This window comes from Bos taurus, chromosome 29, assembly GCF_002263795.3.
Source record: "Bos taurus isolate L1 Dominette 01449 registration number 42190680 breed Hereford chromosome 29, ARS-UCD2.0, whole genome shotgun sequence".
Lineage (NCBI taxonomy): Eukaryota > Metazoa > Chordata > Mammalia > Artiodactyla > Bovidae > Bos > Bos taurus.
Window position 1 is genome coordinate 17,959,466 of NC_037356.1, and position 19,614 is coordinate 17,979,079.

Genomic DNA, 19,614 nt, shown 5'->3' on the forward strand with positions numbered 1-19,614 from the left:
CTCTGTTTTCCTTCCTTGACCTAAGTCCAGATATTCATTTCCAGTACAATGGTTTTTTATCTGGATTAATGCTGCTCTCCATTGCACGATTCTTTCAGGTAAACACAGAATAGGCTAGTTATATTAGTTTGGTTTTTAGCTTGTAAAGGTGATAGGTAAATTTATTTGACCAACTGTTTTCCATTGCCAAGTGCTATTCACACTTGTATTGAGTATTTCTCACAAATTCCATCTTCTCTTTTAGTAATACTTTTTTCCATTTTACAGATGAGAAAATTATACTCTAAAAACGTGTTAGGGTGTGGCAGGCCTGAAATAAACTTGAGTTTCTATATTTGGTTTGGATTGTCCAGAAAGGAAGTCTTCCATAGTTTATACAGAATAGTAACTATGATGGTGGGGCCTTACCCATCAGAAGCATGTAGCATAGTGTAATGGAAAGTATGGGATTTGGAACCAGAAGACCTGGGTTGAAATCCTGAATAACCCAAACAAGCTGTGTGACTCAGACAAGTAATTTAAAAGCATTGGCATTGGGTCCATTATATATAATCTCTTATTGAGTAAACCTTGCAACTGTTGTGTGAAGTTGTTAAAATTATCCTCCTTTCTTTAGAGGAGGAAAGCAGGTAATTTAGATTTCTGGATGTCTCCTCATCTCTGGGATTGGGTTTTAGGAATCTCCAGGGAATATTGATACACCATCAGGTTTGGGAACCATCAACCCAAGGCAAGTCTTCCGACCCTCCCAGCCTCAGTTTTCTCATCCATAAAATAAAATTTACCCTCGATACATTCTGTTTATTAAATGGGGCCACTTACCTCACAGGGACTTTGGAAAGATCAAATTCAATAATCTGTTTTAAAGTTCTTTATCAACTATGAATGTCTGGATAAGTTTTTTTTTCTTTTAACCATTATAAGCCACACTATCCATAGATCATAATTGGTGTTCAATGAGTGAAGGGTGAATGGTTGTTGAACAAATGAACTAAAGTTTAGCTGTAGAACCCCAGCTGGACTTTCTCTGAATCTTAAATAAATAATAAAACTGGTGGAGAGATTTAGAAGCATCCCTTTGGTTTTGCCTTACCATTGCTGATTCATCTGTTCTAGACCACACCTGATGAGACAGTGAAAGGAGGAACCTGGCCTTTCACGGTCCCTCTGGCAGTTTCTTTGCTGAACCCCAGGACCATTATCTTATTTGGTCCTTCCAAAATTCCCGTGAGGTAGGTAGAATTCAGACTTCTCTAGTCATAGTCAACTCAGTTTGGAGGGTTGTTTTTTTCCCCCTAGAATCAGAATGCCTTTAATTCTCCTGGGTGGTTTGTTAGATCAGGTACTGCTTGCTGCCTTCAGCCCAGTCGTCCTCTATGTTACCTAATATGTAATGTGCGATTTAAGTGATTCTTTGTTAGCATAGTTTATCTATAATTATTCATACTCTGATTCCCAGATCTTCTCTGGAAATCAGCTCCAGCTATTGTTTAACTATAAGAGAGTGAAGGTAATTAACATCTTTGGGTCCCTTAGCGAGAATTTGTAGTGTGTTGTTATGCCGATGTATTTATACCTCAACATCAAACTTAGTACTTAATAAATATTTGTTGAAGTAATGAATTTATGAACCCACTAGGCTCACTGTAAAAGCTGCTGCTGCTGCTACTGCTAAGTCGCTTCAGTTGTGCCCGACTCTGTGTGACCCCATAGACGGCAGCCCACCAGGCTCCCCCGTCCCTTGGATTCTCTAGGCAAGAATACTGGAGTAGGTTGCCATTTCCTTTCCAATGTATGAAAGTGAAAAGTCAAAGTGAAGTCACTCAGTCATGTCCGACTCTTAGCAACCCATGGACTGCAGCCTACCAGGCTCCTCCGTCCGTGGGATTTTCCAGGCAAGAGTACTGGAGTGGGGTGCCATTGCCTTCTCCAACTGTAAAAGCTAATTGGAATCAATTCCTTCTGTTCTTATACTGGTCTTCCCTGCTGGCTCAGTGGTAAAGAATCCACTTGCCAAGCAGGAGATGTGGGTTTGATCCCTGGGTCAAGAAGATCCCCAGAAAGGGAAATGACAACCCACTCCAATATTCTTGCCTGGTAAATCCTATGGACAGAGGAGCCTGGTGGGCTATAGTCCACGGCGTCACAAAGAGTTGGACATGACTTAGAGACTGAAACACCACCAGTGTTATATTTCTCATATTGTACATCACATTCCTAGAACTTACTTGTCTTGTAACTAGAATTTTGTGCCTTTTGACTGCCTTTATTCAATTCTCCCTCCCCCATTTCTCACCTCTGGCTAACTACAGGTCTAATCTTTTCCCTATGAGTTTGTTTGTTTTTGAAGTAATAATTGGTCTACAACACTGTTAGTTGCTGTTACATAACATAATGGCTCAGTATTTCTATCCATTTCAAAATGATCACCACGGTAAGTCTGGTTACAATCTGTCACCATACTGAGATGACAGATATAGTTGCTGACTACATTTTCCACACGGTGCCTTTCATACCCATGATTCATTTGTTTTGCCAACTGTACTTCATCTCTTAATCTCCCTCACCTATTTCTCTTCTCCCCTCACCCATTTATCTTAACCATTTTCAAATACAATAGAGTTCCTATACCCCTTCACTCATTTTCCTGTAATGTTACCATTGTATGGTACATTCATCAAGACTAAAAAACCAACATTGATACATTCAGATTTCACCAGTTTTTCCACTAACATCCTTCTATTCCAGGATCCAGTCCAGGATGCTACATTATGGTGTTTAGTTTACCCTGAATTTTGAATTGATATTTCCCTTTTCAATCTTCTAGAAAAGGCATATGGAAGGAGCATTTCTCTTTGCTGTTCTCCTGCATTTCAAGCACATCTACCTCTATGTAGCACCAGCTTATGGTGTATATTTGCTGCGATCTTACTGTTTCACTGCAAATAAACAAGGCAAGGTTTAGTGATTGTGTTATTTTTCTTTTTTTTTTTTTTTTATTTTGTCTTGACTTAGTGGCTTGCTTTTTAATTTTTATTGATTTATTTGACCACACTTAGTATCTTAGTTCCCTGACTAGGGATTGAACCCATGCCCCCTGAAGTGGAAGCATAGTCTTAACCACTGGACCACCAAGGAACTCCTATGAGAGGGTTTTATGAGGCACAGCAGATATCTTTCAACTATTGATCCTATAAAAATGGGTAAAAACCCATTCTTACTTTTCTGTGTTCTTGCCACATCATAAAGATTGGTATATTATCATGCTGCTGCTGCTGCTAAGTCACTTCAGTCGTGTCCGACTCTATGCGACCCCATAGACGGCAGCCCACCAGGCTCCCCTGTCCCTGGGATTCTCCAGGCAAGAACACTGGAGTGGGTTGCCACTTCCTTCTCCAATGCATGAAAGTGAAAAGTGAAAGTGAAGTCGCTCAGTCGTGGGCTACTACTAATTTGGGCATGTTATATAAGCTATGGCTTTCCATGCTCCTGGTTAATGATAATGGTCTTTTCTGTAGATGGATCCATCCGATGGAACAGCTTCAGCTTTGTCCGTCTTATTTCCCTGGGACTGATTGTTTTCCTAGTTTCTGCTCTTTCATTGGGTCCTTTTCTAGCCTTGGTAAGTCTTTTATTTGTTATAAAGAAGACATGTTTGGTATTATTTAGAAAAAATAATAAAGCCAGGGATATATAAAATAAGCAAAACTACTCCCTTTTCACTCCTTCCAACTATGACGCCACAAAGATAGGATGGTATTCTTTCAGGCATTTTTGTGCCTATGCAAATATGTATGTGCATATATTTGTATGTTTAACAACATGTCTCACACAAACACACACTCATACAGAGTTGATCGTAAGTATTCACAGATTTCTGGATTTGTTTATTTGCTTGTTTGCTATGTTTTATTTGTAACCCCAAGTCAGTCCTCAGCGTTTTGCCAGTCAGTCATTGACAACAAACATTCTAAAGTGTTTACTTTAGAATATATACTAAATATACTACAGATGTTCAGCAGGTGTTTTTCCTTTTTTTGCTTCCTTCCTTGTTAATTTTAATTGCTGCTAAAACTGGGAAACACTGCATGTCTCATCAAGCGTTCTGCATCATCCCCATTTCTTCAGTAAACTTGATGAAGCTGCAGTCTGTTCTCCTTTGCCCCTTATCAATTCTTCCATTATTATATTATGTTATTATACACAGTATCAGACTGGTATTCAAAATACTTTGATGTACCTTGTCACACATGACAGATGAGAAGGCTGGACAAAAAGAAGTTCTATGAACTGCTCAGCATCACATAACTATTTCCTTGAAGGAACAAATACTGGAACTCAGACCTCATAACTTTCTTCACACAATGCCACAGATAGAACCCTAGATCTCTTTATTAACTTAGAAAAGATTGATCACTGTTTAATCTCTTTTCAACAGAACCAACTGCCTCAAGTCTTTTCCCGACTATTCCCCTTCAAGAGGGGCCTCTGCCACGCATATTGGGCTCCAAACTTCTGGGCTTTGTACAGTGCTTTTGATAAAGTGCTGTCTGTCATCGGTATGGTAGCAAACGTTCTTACCTTGTTTTGGAGGGGGGGAGGTCTCTGCTCATGGTTTGTGGGATCTTAGTTTCCCAACCAGGGATCAGCCCGTGCCCCAGCAGTGAGAGCACTGAGTCCTAACCACCTTTTTTTGGAGGGGGTGTCTCTGCTTTTGGTTTGTGACATCTTCGTTCCCCAACCAGGGATCAGCCCGGGCCCCAGCAGTGAGAGCACTGAGTCCATGTAGGGACCTACATGGAATTCCCTAAGCCTTCTTACTTAAGACTATGAATATTGCAAGGGCTAGTCACATTGAGAAATGGGAAAAAAAAAAACCCTGCTTTGTCTTGTGAATGAGGCTGAACTGTTTGTTCTCCAGCCCCGAGTTTCCGCTCTCAGGATAAACAGAGAAGTGGTTCTAGGGACTGATACTTCAGCAGTGGAAATAGACTGCATTCCTTATAAAAGCTCTTTGTGGCAATGAGATGGTTGTTCCTTTCCTTGGGAATAAAATATTTAGACATTTTTAAAAGGTAATTTTTACCTCAAGTAAAACATTTTTCAGCAGTTATAACCTTACTTTTAAACTTTAAAATGTGAAGAAGTATTTTTAAGAATGTGTAAGTTATGATTCTGGGTATTAAAGATAATGGTAGGCATGCATTCAGCATGAGATGAAAGAAAGAGAAAACTTAGGCTATGCTTTTAAGTTTGCGATGTGATGAAAAGGAATTTATACCTTCAGACGGTTCTGAAAATAACTAACTGTAGAACAACTCACAGTCTCTCATCTGTGAATGCAGCCTAGTGTGATGGGAAATGGCAGGACCAAGAGAACGCCAGGCAAGCTTCTGTAACCGGACAGACAGTAAATATTTTAGGCTTTGCAAGCCACATAAGGTGTTTGGTTGCTTGTTTGCTGCTGCTGCTGCTGCTAAGTCTCTTCAGTCGTGTCCGACTCTGTGCGACCCCATAGACAGCAGCCCACCAGGCTCCCCCATCCCTGCGATTCTCCAGGCAAGAACACTGGAGTGGGTTGCCATTTTCTTCTCCAATGCATGAAAGTGAAAAATGAAAGTGAAGTCGCTCAGTCATGTCTGACTCTTAGCAACCCCATGGACTGCAGTCTACCTTTACAACCCTTAAAATGTAACAACTTATTGTGAGAAGCAAATGCAACAATAAAGACATGCCAGGCTGTCAGTAGCAGGGGCTTTGGAACCAAACAGCACTGGATTTGATTCTTCCACCTAAGCTTTGTGACTTTAGGCATGTCACTCATCTTTGTGTGCCTCAAGGAGCTAAAAGTAATGGCTGCAGAGCCCTTGGCATATGGCAGGTGCTTAATGCATGGCGGCTGCTATTACTGTTTTGGACACGTACTTGCGGGAAATCATAATTTGGTATTCTCACTCACCCACTGAGCCCAGCCTTGATATATCTGGCATCTTATAAAGTAGTTCTTAACACTTCTGAAAACTTTAAATGACTGGCATAATATGAGGTACAGGGGCCACTTGCCTTTATCTGAGTCAGGAAACTGTTGTACCTCATCTTGTGTATCTGTCTCCTCAAGAATGTTGTGAATGGAAAGCCAGTGGCAGGTTAGGCAATTCTGTTTCAGGCAGGTAATTATTAGCTTTAAGAGAGAATCTGCAGGCTGAAGTCAAAAGGGAAGAGGTGAATGAATAGAAAGTATTTTAGTAGTCTACACTTTTCTCACATTTCACTAATTTTCAGTGGCATTAGATGGGACCATTCAGGTGCTCAGACCATCTTTGACTCTTCTGTTAGCTTGTTTGGGCTGGGGCTTGCATCATTATCCTTGGACTTGGTTCATTTAGTAAGTATTTCTTGGAATGTTATGATATGTGCTGGGCATAGAAATAAATTGTCATTCCTGCCTTTAAGGAACCCAGTGTAGGAGAGTAAATGAACATATAAACAGATACAGTGCAACATGTATAAGAGACCACCTTAACCCACAAGAAAATCAGCTTTACTTCCTGAGTTAGGAGCTTTCTTAGGTGAGTGAATTAGGAGTTAGCTCTAGAGTGAGTAGGCCATTCTATGCAAAAGGAGTAGTCTGTGCAGAGGGACACAGGTGTCTGAGGGGTATGTCAGCTCATTGCAGCTGAACTATATTTAACAAGGTGAAGCAGATGAGTCTGGCAAGGTGGGAGGGGCTAGATCATGGAAGATACTGTGGACTGTGCTTAGGAATATGGACTTTATCCCATAGTCAAGGAAGGATTCAAAGCTGGCTTGTGACATGGTAGTATTTGAGAAAGCTTGCTTCATTTTAGAGATGATAGCAAATTGCTGTCCATGCTACCTGCCAGCAAGGTTTCCTGTTCCAATATAGACAACCACATTGTAAACCAGAGGCATTTTAGATAGAATATTGTGGGACTGAGTTAATGAAATCTTGACCTTGAAGCAGTCATAAGATTTAGTGGCATATTCTTTTTTTCCTCAAGGAATTGACTGGTAAAATACAGTGTGAAAGTGTCACCAACTCTTTGCAACCCCAGGGACTGTAACCCGCCAGACTTCTCTGTCCGTGGGATTCTCCAGGCAAGAACCCTGGAGTGGGTAGCCTTTCCCTTCTCCAGGGGATCTTCCCAACCCAGGGATCTAACCCAGGTCTCTGGCATTGCAGGCGGATTCTTTACCAGCTGAGCCACCAAGGAAGCCACATAACACATGGTGTGTCATTGATCAAAACAAAATGTCTGTTTACTCTGTAGGTTTAGAACTGAAACTTCTTGACCCCAACAAGATTCCCAAGGCCTCAATGACAAGTGGTTTAGTTCAGCAGTTCCAACACACAGTCCTTCCCTCAGTGACTCCCTTGGCCACCTTTATCTGCACTCTGATTGCCATGTTGGTAAGAATTCACACGTGGTCCTCATTTATTGAGTTTTCTCTCCTTTTTTTGTGTGTGGCTGGTTGAATTTCAAGTTTTCCTAACTGTAGGATAAATTCCATGCCTGTAATCCTGCTGCAGATTGAGGCATTTCCTAGCAATTCTTAGGGTAACTTTGAACACCATAAGGAAGGATTACTAGTAAAGCCTCTTTGAGAGAGGTCCTCACGAAAGGCTAATAGACCATCTGTTCACCATCAGATGAAGAAGAATGAAAAGCCCGGGGAGGGGTGGATCCTGGACCACACCGTGGAGAAAGAGGACAGTGTAGTAAGGACATCAGGTTTTTGTTTTCTTCCATGGTGAACTGATCAAAAGTCTAAATTTTTCTGGACCGCCTGGATATTTTGTCTTGATAATGAGCTGAGATGCCACAGTGGCTGTTTGAGCATCGGATAAGAATCTTATATGAGTCAGATGCTGTTATAGGCATCATTCAAAGTTGTTTTTGTTAGTGATCATGATGAACTCAATTTCATGATATAATTTTAGTAGAAGTCAATATAAATAACTCAGTCATACCTAATTACACTCAGTTTTAATTTTTGTTTCTGAATAATCAAGCCTACTCGCAAGACACCTGACCCCACTTAATTGCATGGCAGTACTGGTAGGTAATTAAGCTCTGTTGGCCTATTTATCCACATGTTCTAACTGAGGTTAAACTTTTTCCTAAAATTTCAGCCTTGTAAGCTGCATGTGGAAGGCCTTGGATTGCTTGTAAATTACACTACTCCAGCTCACAGAGTTAGATGTTTGCTTATTACTATTAAGATTTTTTGATGTGGACCATTTTTAAAGTTTTATTGAATTTGGTACAAAATTGTTTATTTTATGATCTGGTTTTTTGGCCACGAGGTATGTGGGAATTGAATCCGCACCCTCTGCATTGGATGACAAAGTCCTAATCACTGGGCCACCAGGGAAGTCCCTGGTGTTTGTTTATTAATATGCTGCTGCTGCTGCTAAGTCACTTCAGTCATGTCTGACTCTGTGCGACCCCACTGACAGCAACCCACCAGGTTCCGCCATCCCTGGGATTCTCCAGGCAAGAACACTGGAGTAGGTTGCCATTTCCCATTTAATTTATTATTAGCTCCACAATATCGATGAACTTTTGTAGTTTGATCTAATAAGTTCAGTGACTATTAGTTAACTAATTATGAAGGTGTAATGGGCGTTATACTGGCTATCCTAGAACTTATCATTCCTTATTAATGTCAATGAGTAGAATTAATTTTAACAAGTTAAATATGTATTTCCAAATGCCTTTTTCTGAGTAGTGTTTCTATGTTAACTTTTAGTGGACTGTTCACAAAGCAAATTATCTCAGTTTGATGGAGAATAATAAGCTACTGTTTTTCAGAGATGATGTAAATTATATTCACCTAACGATGTTTCAATAAAGCCTATTTTAAATGATACTGAAGTTTTATCTTTGCCTATTGTTTCTAGCCCTCTGTTTTCTGTCTTTGGTGTAAACCTCAAGGGCCCAGAGGCTTTCTCCGATGTCTGATTCTTTGTGCCTTGAGCTCCTTCATGTTTGGTTGGCACGTCCATGAAAAAGCCATTCTCCTCGCAGTTCTCCCAATGAGGTAAGCTCAGTTAGTGAGCACTTCTGGCATATTTCACAGTGACCCTGTTGTTTTCCATCTGATCTGTCCCTTGACATGTTCAGTGGGATAGGCAAAGATGTGTGGGAAAAGGTTTATACCTGGACAGAATGGTGATGCTTAACTTGGGATCCTTGGACCTGTGAAAGTTCTAAGCTATGCAGAACTGCCTGTATTGTCTCTGCATTTTTTGGTAAGGGGTCTTGTGGTAATTAAGAGTCATGATACCAGCCTGTTACTGCTGAATTTTGAATGGCAGCGTAGTATGAAAAAACGTGGTATTTGATGTCATCACGCCCACAATTCCTTGTTGGGTGTTGTTTAGTCAAAGTAAGGAGTGAGTCCATTATGGAATAATACCTAGCATACACACAGCACTTCAGAGTTTTCAGAACTGTTTTTGTTGATTGTTGGGATTTTGTTTTGTGCTTTTGTATTCTTTCTTTTGAGCCCCACAACAGCCTATAAGATAATTAGGATAAATGATTATCCCCTGTCTTTATAAAGCCCCAGAAACTGGGGCTCAGAGTTTGCCTTATCCAAAGTCACACAGCTAGCAAATAGCAGGATTAGGACTTTAACCTGAATTTTACCGTAGTGAATCTTAAGTTCTTTTCACTATGCCATGCTGGGGGAAAAAAAAAAAAGCACAATGTGTCTATTTTATATACAACTGAAACCCAGTTACATAGATGGTAATAGAATTAGCCCTTTTCTTAAGCTTTTTCTTAAATCCTGAGAGACGTCATTTAAGCTCTGAAAGAACATTAAGCAAATATGTCAGATCAGTACATGTCTTGTCTGAGTTCAACAGGGCAAAATTCCTAATGTCTTTAGTTAGAATTCTAATTGAACACCAGGACATGTGGGGCATTGTCCCAAAGAAGAGCTATAGGGTTGGAAATAAAACTCTCAAGTCCAGTTTCCCTGTCTACCACCATTAAGCAGCTCCCAACCCCACAATATTCCTTTCTTTGAGGAGGCAGTTACTCAGAGAGACAAGATTCTTTTTTGAATGTTCCATGATTCAGTGTAGTACATTCTTCTATGTATTGCTTCAAGTTTCCCACTAAAAAAATTAATATTCTCAATTGAATTGGACTTGTAGCAAAGATTAATATGTTTTATGCAAAGCCAGTTCTAGAAATAATATGATATATATATATATGTATAGCTATTTGCAAGTATAAGCTTCATTTGATGTTTTAATGAATTACACTAAGAATTATTTGAGAATTTTTATTTTTAGCCTCTTATCGGTGGGAAAAGCAGTAGATGCTTCAATTTTTCTGATTCTGACCACAACAGGACATTATTCCCTCTTCCCTCTGCTCTTCACTGCACCAGGTAAATAGCTTCTTTTTAAGAGAGATCTATCTGATTGTCATGCCTTTACATCAGCGCTTGCAGATCAGTGCTATCTGATTTAAACTACCTTAAAGTCTCTTAGAGAGAGCTCATCCATTCTTTTAAATAAAACCTCCAATATATCCCTAATTCTCAGTATCTTTAGATGTCACAAAAATGCATAGTTAAGCTCAAAAAGCATTCCTAGCACTATATAGCTATGTCAGTGTGATTATATTCCTTTAAGTATTCCCTAAAGTATCATAAACCTTCCTCTTACCAACTTAATCATCATATGTACCTTTTTATTCTTTTAACAGAACTTCCCATTAAAATCATACTCATGTTACTGTTTACCATCTATAGTATTTCCTCACTGAAGACTCTGTTCAGGTAATCTAAAAAAGTACATTTAAAATTCTTTTTACTCTTGTGAAATGTTTACTCCTAAATGATTAAGTCTTTTACATTTTAATTTTTTAAGTATTAGTGGTAATATCACAACCTTACAAAACATCAGCAATGCTGCTGCTGCTGCTAAGTCACTACAGTCGTGTCCGACTCTGTGCGACCCTATAGACGGCAGCCCACCAGGCTCCCCCGTCCCTGGGATTCTCCAGGCAAGAACACTGGAGTGGGTTGCCATTTCCTTCTCCAATGCAGGAAAGAGAAAAGTGAAAGGGAAGTCGCTCAGTCATGTCCGACTCTTAGCGACCCCATTGACTGCAGCCTACCAGGCTTTTCCATTCATGGGATTTTCCAGGCAAGAGTACTGGAGTGGGGTGCCATTACCTTCTCTGAATATCAGCAATAGCAGGAGAAATTACTCATATTCCATCACTCTGAATAAGCCAGACACAAAAAGGACAAATATTGTATGATTTCATTTATATGAAATAGCTGCTGCTGCTGCTAAGTTGCTTCAGTCGTGTCCGACTCTGTGGGACCCCATAGATGGCAGCCCACCAGGCACCCCCGTCCCTGGGATTCTCCAGGCAAGAACACTGGAGTGGGTTGCCATTTCCTTCTCCAATGCATGAAAGTAAAGTCGCTTAGTCACGTCCAACTCTTCATGACCCCATGGATTGCAGCCCACCAGGCTCCTCCATCCATGGGATTTTCCAGGCAAGAGTACTGGAATGGGTTGCCATGAAATATCTACACTATGCAAATTCATAGAGACAGAAAGTAAATCAGTGGTTACAGGGACCTGTGGGAGCGAGCGGTGGTGGTGCTGGATAGGGAGCACCTATCCAGCTTTACTGTCTCAAAAGATTCTTTTTAGGGTGTTGAAAATGTTTTGAAAGTAGACGATGGTCATGGTTACACAACATTATCAATATACTTACTACTACTTAATTACAATAAAAAATGGTTAACAAATTGTATATGACTTTACCAAACAAAAATTATGTACTGATTACCATATTCTTATTCCAGCATCACAGTATCCAGCCCCCTTCCCTCTTCCAAATGCATAGCTAGTTCTCCCTCAGCAACTTCAGCTAAGTGACAGCATCGATGATGACTGGATAATTTGGATTGTTGAGTTAATAGAATGATATAGTTTTATCACTTTTCTCTAAATGTGAAATTTTTTGCATTCTTTTGACTCTGGCTTTAGCTGCACTGCACATCAAGACAGTGCAGTTGGGCAGCTTTAGTTGAGAAATGTTTGCAAAAGCAGAATGACTCATCTAAAGTCAGACTTCTCTCCTTTTTTCTTCAGAAAAGAAAAGCCTCTTTTTAATTGGATGGAAACTTTCTACCTCCTTGGCCTGGGACCTCTGGAAGTCTTCTGTGAATTTGTATTCCCTTTCACCTCCTGGAACCTGAAGTACCCGTTTATCCCTTTGTTACTGACCTCAGTGTATTGTGCAGTGGGCATCACATATGCTTGGCTCAAACTGTATGTTTCCGTACTGATTGACCCTCCTGTCGGCAAGACAAAGAAGCAATGAGTAAAGGAACTGCTTGGATGTATTCCAAGCAATTATTTCATGGGAAGTTAATCAGAACTTGAAGAAAGTTGCTGGTAGCATGAAGCATTCATTTCAGTAAATCTGTGGGAGGACCATTCTTGTAAACTTGGCCTTGCCCAGCCTAGCAACCTGATTGTCACCATGGTGAGAAGCCACTTGTCCTCCATAAGCAGTGAAATACATCTGAAACAAATCTCGCCTTCCCCTTTTAAAATTGTCATTGAGACTGCTGTGCTTGCTCTAGGCAAGAAGGGAATCTGATCAACAGCGTGATTTTTTGTAGCCTATAATAACCATCATCAGGATATAAAGCATAATTAAGATCATGTGCTAAGGGAAGTATAAATAAAATACTATTTTGTATTTCTGCACAAAAAACTTTTTGGATTATTTCCAGCTCCTCCATTTTCCTATTGGTGTGCACACAACAAATGGTGTGCACTAATCCCCATTCTGTACACCTTGTTCCAGGAGGTGCTTTTTTTATTCCATTGAAATTATGCATCGACAGTACTCACAAAGACAATATTTAATGAACTGTTCGGTTTGTCAGCGGAGATTATAAGCCACTCTGCTCTTACATTGAGTTAAGGACATCTTCTGCAGTTCATTTATTCTAAAAGCAAGTACTCCAAATTCGGTAGGGTCACTCCTTAAACTTTCCTGTGTGAACAGTCTTAACTGTTTTTTTTCCCCAGCCCAATCTAGTCCTCCCCGTACCTTGAGAGTACTTCATACACTTTAACCAGGACCCCAGATTGCCTAATATCTGCAGCACATTCCAATTCAGCCAACGTTTATCTAGCTGTCACTAGGAACCTTCACATTTTATTTACCCATTGTCCCCCTAAGAAGATCAGAGAGAGTCCAAGGTCAATAGAATCCTGGGGTGCTAATCCAGTTATCCATCTCTTAAATTCACTCTATTTTCCAAGTCTTCTTTTGAGTCTCATTCAGAGATGAGGGATATTTGCCAAAGGAGGGGGGAAGCACAGCCTCTCTAGCCTCTTTTCCTCCGCACAGTTGCCCGTTGTGCCGTGTGCTCCAGCTGTCCCAACAGAATTCCCGGTGCGCTGTGCTATTTCCTACCTCTGCTTCCTTTCATTTCCTGCCACTTCCTTTCTTCCCTCTCTCTGCTGACTTTTATACCCTATCGCTTGATTGTCTGCACTTCAAGATTCAACTTCAAAATGTTCTGAAATCTGTAAGTGAAAACAAGCAAAGTTACTATCAAAATTTAAACAAGATATATGTGAAGCCCATTTTTTACTGGCTGTTTAATTTTATATGCAGTGTACCAAAATTTAACAAGTGGAAGGAAAAGAAAAGTGGGAAGGACTTGGTATTCTTGATCACAATACATTTTCCCAGGTTGAGGAGATAGAGCCAGAACTGGGCGGGAAGAAGATGCCCTCTTTCCAGCCCAACACTGGCATCGTTCTCCGTGTTAATAATTCCCACCTAGAAACTACTGTTTGTAAAGGGAGCACTTCAGTGTCAGAGAGAATTGCCCCCTATGCGTAGTCCATGCAGTTTCCGTTTGCACTTAATGGGAGGAAAAAACATTCTATTAAAATCTTTGAAAAAGATGTTTTACTCTTAAGCAGTTAGATAAAATTACTCTTCCAGTATAATCATGGTAAAAATAAAAAATTATTTCGGCCCACCTACCTGCTTTTTTGTGCTCCAAAGACGTGAGCTACTGTGCTAATGACAACTGAAATTAGAACCATTTTATAAACCTCAAAACCCTGAATCAATACAGCCTTTAGTTTCTCACAATAAAGTCCTGTATTCGGCATCTCCACATTATAGAAAGGTCAGTAAATGTTTTTGGGTTTTTTTTCAGTCTCAGAAGTGTTGACTGAAAAACACACACGCAACATAGGAGTTGTTTCAGGTTTATTCAGGGACTGTAGTAAAGGCTGTAGCCTAGGAAATAGCTTCTCGTTAACTCTGAGAGAACTGCTCTGAAGAGGAGGGGGGAGGTTCAAGTATATATGTGACTTTGGGGCTAGAGAATACATGCACTCAAGTATACATTTTGGTAAAAGATTACTGCTAGTCACGAAGAACAGACATCTCAATAATTTTAGTGCTCTTCTGCATATAGGAAGATGCAAGAATCTGGGTTCATTAAAATTCTTGCTAAGATACACATCTAACTGTAAGGGACCAGCTTGTCCAAAGCACAGAGCATCCTGTTGTCAAATTAATTTTCTCCATCTGAAGCAAAGAGTGCTTCATCCTGTTATCACCTTAACATCCTCTGAAGCACAGAGTGTACTGTCCATCAGCAACTGTAGCAGGTTACATAAGACAGCTATAAAAAGGACTGGACCCATAGTATACCTACGTACAGAATCCTAGAGCCTCTCAGAAGAGCACTCAGGGAGGATTTATTTTTTACAGTTTTCCTGAATGAATAGATAGCTGATTAGGCAGTGTTGAGGTGTTCAACATTGTGTAAAGCATCTCCTTCCACATGTGCAGCTGTTTCTTAAGGCATTTAATGCTGAATTCATATTTTTTTCCTCTAACTTACCAGTTGATCTCTGAAACCATAGTTCAGTTCAGTTCAGTCACTCAGTCGTGTCTGACTTTTGCGACCCCATGAATCACAGCACGCCAGGCCTCCCTGTCCATCACCATCTCCCGGAGTTTACTCAAACACGTCCATTGAGTCGGTGATGCCATCTCATCCTCTGTCATCCCCTTTTCCTCCTGCCCCCAATCCCTCCCAGCATCAGAGTCTTTTCCAATGATGTTCTATTCCTATCGTGACAACCCTTCAAAGGATACACAAAGGGGAGGTCCCACACATTGTGGCCCTTTCTACTGAAAGCATACTACATAACAGGTGTTATGCTAGGTATTACCCGCTTTTTATCCTTCCTAAAGTTTGAAAAGCAATTCATTCTTGCTTCAAATATTTGCTGAGTTCCTATTGAGTGTCATATGCTGTGCTAGGTGCTGGAGATCAAAAGGTGAACAAGAAAGACATATTCCTGCACTCAAGAATTTATATTCTAGTGTCTAGAGAGATGTAAGAGCCAGGAAGATGACTCCTAGAAGAAAACATAGGTGGAAAGCTGTAGGACATTAGATTCGGTAGTGATTTTCTTGGATATGACACCAAAAACATGGCACCAAAAGCAAAAATTGACAAATTGGACTATGCCTCAAAAGAAACAGGGCTTCCCTGGTAGTTCAGCTGGTAAAGAATCTACCTGCAATGCAGGAGACCTGAGTTTGATCCCTGGGTTGGGAAGAACCCCGGAAAGGGAAACAGCTACCCACTCCAGTATTCTGGCCTGGAGAATTCTGTGAACTGTATAGTCCATGGGGTCACAAAAGAGTTGGACACGACTGAGCGACTTTCACTTTCAAAAAAAAGCAATAGAGTGAAAAGGCAACCTATGGAATGAAAGAAAATATTTGGAAATCGTATATTTGATAAGGGATTAATATACAGAATATACAGGTCTCTTCTACAGCCCAACAACAAAAAGAACCAAGCAACTCAATTTAAAAATGGACAAAGGACTGAATAGATAATTCTCCAAACATATACAAATGGCCTACAAGCATATGAAAAGATGCTCAACATCACTAATCATAAGAAAAATGCAAATCAAAACCACACACTTACAGGATGGTCACTATCAAAAGAATGGAAAATAAGTGTTGGCAAGAATGTGGAGAAAATAGAACCCTTAAGCAAAATGGTTCAGCCATTGGGGAGAAACAGTATGAAGATTCCTCAAAAAATACAATTTCCATATGAATCATCAATCCCACTTTCAGGTATATATCCAAAAGAATTCAAAGTAGGATCTTGAAGCGATTTTTGCATATCTGTGTTCATTATAGCATTATTTCACAATAGCTAGGAGGTGGAAACAACCCAAATGGACATCAACAGATGGACAGGTAGATAAAAAATGTTGCATATACATTTTACAACGGAGTATTATGCAGCCTTAAAAGGAAAGGAAATCCTGGGAATTCCCTGGTCCGGTGGTTAGGACTCCACACTTTCACTGCCAAGGGCTGGGGTTCCATCTCTGGTTGGGGAACTAAGTTCCTGTAAGCCATGTGGTGAGGCCAAAAAAACAAGGGAGGAGGAGGAAATCCTGTCACATGGAACAACATGGATAAACTTCAAGGACATTCTGCTAAATGAAATAAGCCAGTCACAAAAGACTGTAATTCCACTCCTATGTATCTGAAGTGGTCAAAATCATAGAAACAGAAAGAAGGAAGGCAGTTACCAAGGGCTGGGGGTAGGAGGGAAAAGGGATTAGCATTCAATGATAGAGAGTTTCAGTTTTGCAAGATTAAAGTTCTATAGATCTGTTATACAACAATGTGAATATACTTAACACTACTGAACTATACACTTAGAAATGGTTAAGATGATAAGTTTAATGTTATGTTTTTTACCACAACTTAAAAAGTTAAAATTTTAATTTATCCCAAAAAAAGTTACTGGATTTCCCTGGTGGTCCAGTGGTTAAGAATCCACTTGACAACACAGGGGACATGGGTTTGATTCCTGGTCCAAGAAGATCCCACAGAGGTAACTAAATATTCTAAATATTTGTGTTAATCCTTCTCATGCTTTTCTTTATAATTTTACTACTAATATGGATATCTCTAAATAGTATATATTTGCCTAATATTGAACTTTATACATGGGATCATTTATTGTATTCTAACATCTCTTTTTCTCTGATCTTTTAATCTTTTTTTTAACATGATCCTTTTTTTTAAGTTCATCACACTGGATATACCTTTGAATGAAAACATGGCAATTTATCCTCTATTCTGCTCTTAATGGACATTTTAAATGTTTCTAGTTTGGGGCTATTACTAATGGATATTACTCCTTGTAATATAATATTCTTGTATGTCTCTTAGTCCTGGTTAACATACCCCAAAGCTTCTCTAGACCCTAGACTGTGGACTACAGTCTTAAGTAAATCAAAAAGAAATGGAACACAACTTAAATATCCATCAAAAGGTTAATGGGTGACTAAAATGTAACTTACTTATATAATGGAATATCATACAGTAATCAAAAGGAATGAGCTTGATCTTATATCATCATGGATGGCTCTCAAAACATGTGGAATGATGAAAGTGAGAGAAAACAGAAACACTGAATTGTACAATTTATGTAAATTTTAAAGCATAAGACATACTAAATATATGTAAAAATATAAAAAGTGAACTGTAAGTGTATACTAAACTCATGATTGTCTCCGAGGAGGATGGGAAAGGGTTCTATATTTATAGTGTTTTATTTCCTTTTAAAATATGACAAAATATTAACAATTCTGGGTGACAGCATATGGGTATTTGTTATACTGTTCTTTGTATTTTTTGTTTTTGTAGGTCTTAAGTTTCTTAAAAGAGAGAGAGAGTGGACCGAGAAGACTGTGGAGAAGAATATTTAAGCAATATTGAATATTTGTGTTTGCCTAACATCATCTAGTATTCAAAATTAACATAATTCTATGTATGGATGTGAGAGTTGGACTGTGAAGAAAGCTGAGCGCCGAAGAATTGATGCTTTTGAACTGTGGTGTTGGAGAAGACTCTTGAGAGTCCCTTGGACTGCAAGGAGATCCAACCAGTCCATTCTGAAGAAGATCAGCCCTGGGTGTTCTTTGGAAGGACTGATGCTAAAGCTGAAACTCCAGTACTTTGGCCACCTCATGTGAAGAGTTGACTCATTGGAAAAGACTCTGATGCTGGGAGGGATTGGGGGCAGGAGGAGAAGGGGACGACAGAGGATGAGATGGCTGGATGGCATCACTGACTTGATGGACATGAGTCTGAGTGAACTCCGGGAGTTGGTGATGGACAGGGAGGCCTGGCGTGCTGCAATTCATGGGGTCGCAAAGAGTGGGACACAACTGAGCGACTGAACTGAACTGAAGGTAGATTTTTTATGGTTTTCACTCTTTTGGTATAATTTTAAAAGAAACACTATGGTTTTAAAAAAATAAAAAGAGTGTGCAAGGACTTCTTCCCTGGTTAGGAATCCACCTTCCAATACAGCAGATACAGGTTAGATCCCTGGGCAAGGAACTAAGGCCCCACTTGCTAATAGGCAACTAAACCCTGACCCACAACTAGAGAAAAATCCGCTGGCAGCAACCAAGGCGCAGCTAAATAAATAAAATCTAAAGACTGTGAAAAAAAAAAAAAAAAACACCTCTTTCATGTGTCACACTGGTATTTACATAAGGCAGATTCTCAGGTAATTACTATGTCAAACAGCTTAAACTTCAAGAAACTGTTCCAATATACATTCCTTTGGAAGATCCTAACTTTAAATGTTACAGATCTGGGAGTCCTTTTGTAGGCATAAGAGTCTCATCCTTTATTAGTTGATACTTAATTCTTCCACTTTGGAAATCAATACCTGAGGCATACGGCTTTGCGTTAACCTCTGGTTTAATCAGCATTCTTCTAAGTAAAATGTTGAAGACATTTCAGCTGTCTAAACAAGGGCTGTCTAAACAGAGAGCTTTTCAAAGATCGGAGTTGGAGGCAGGTGACCAGAGACTGGACAATTACTTGGCAGAATATTATAGATTCTCTCTCTCTCTTTTTTTTTTCTTCCATTCTTCAAAACTTTAGGAAACACCTCGTCCCTCAGCGACGTGCAAGGACCTAAAGACCCAGACTGAATTTCGAGAGTTTAGCTAAATGATCCCGCCCTGGGATTCTCCGAATTCTTTATGGCTGGCTGGACCTTAATTTTAGGCTTTGTGAAGGGTGTTCCTATGCAGATGAACGACGGGAAACTCAGAAAAAGAAAACTCGTTTTTATTTGATGTCAATTAATTACGTTGCTTAAAACTACCCATCAAGCCTACGTGGGGTTTTGGATACAAAAATAAATTCTTGCCGAAGGAACACTCGAGGGCGGAGGAAGGAGAGACAATTGTGGGCAAGGGTGTGTGTTAGTCGCTCGGTCGTGTCTGACTGCGTCCCCATGGACTGTAGCTCACCAGGCTTCTCTCTGTCCATGGGATTCTCCAGACAAGAGCACTGGAGTGGGTTGCCGTTTCCTTCTCCAGCGGGCAAGGGAGACTGGGTGAAAAAAGCAACGTCTCCTAGTCTTCTCCGGGTTTGCCTCGTTTATTGTAGTGCTCGATAGGTACCTAACCCCCGAACTTCTACT

The 19,614-nt window shown here is 40.0% G+C and overlaps 1 protein-coding gene across 1 annotated transcript in view; it reads left to right on the plus strand.

Annotated features, from left to right (window-relative positions):
• Positions 1-12,791, plus strand: part of ALG8 (ALG8 alpha-1,3-glucosyltransferase) — a 28,063-nt gene extending 15,272 nt beyond the window's left edge. The window contains 9 exon segments of the mRNA NM_001076125.2: positions 31-98; positions 2,828-2,954; positions 3,519-3,622; positions 4,439-4,559; positions 7,293-7,432; positions 8,927-9,066; positions 10,334-10,431; positions 10,752-10,824; positions 12,161-12,791. Coding sequence (NP_001069593.1) covers positions 31-98; positions 2,828-2,954; positions 3,519-3,622; positions 4,439-4,559; positions 7,293-7,432; positions 8,927-9,066; positions 10,334-10,431; positions 10,752-10,824; positions 12,161-12,392 — 1,103 coding nt within the window. The 3' untranslated portion in view covers positions 12,393-12,791.
• The last annotated feature ends 6,823 nt before the right edge of the window (positions 12,792-19,614 follow it).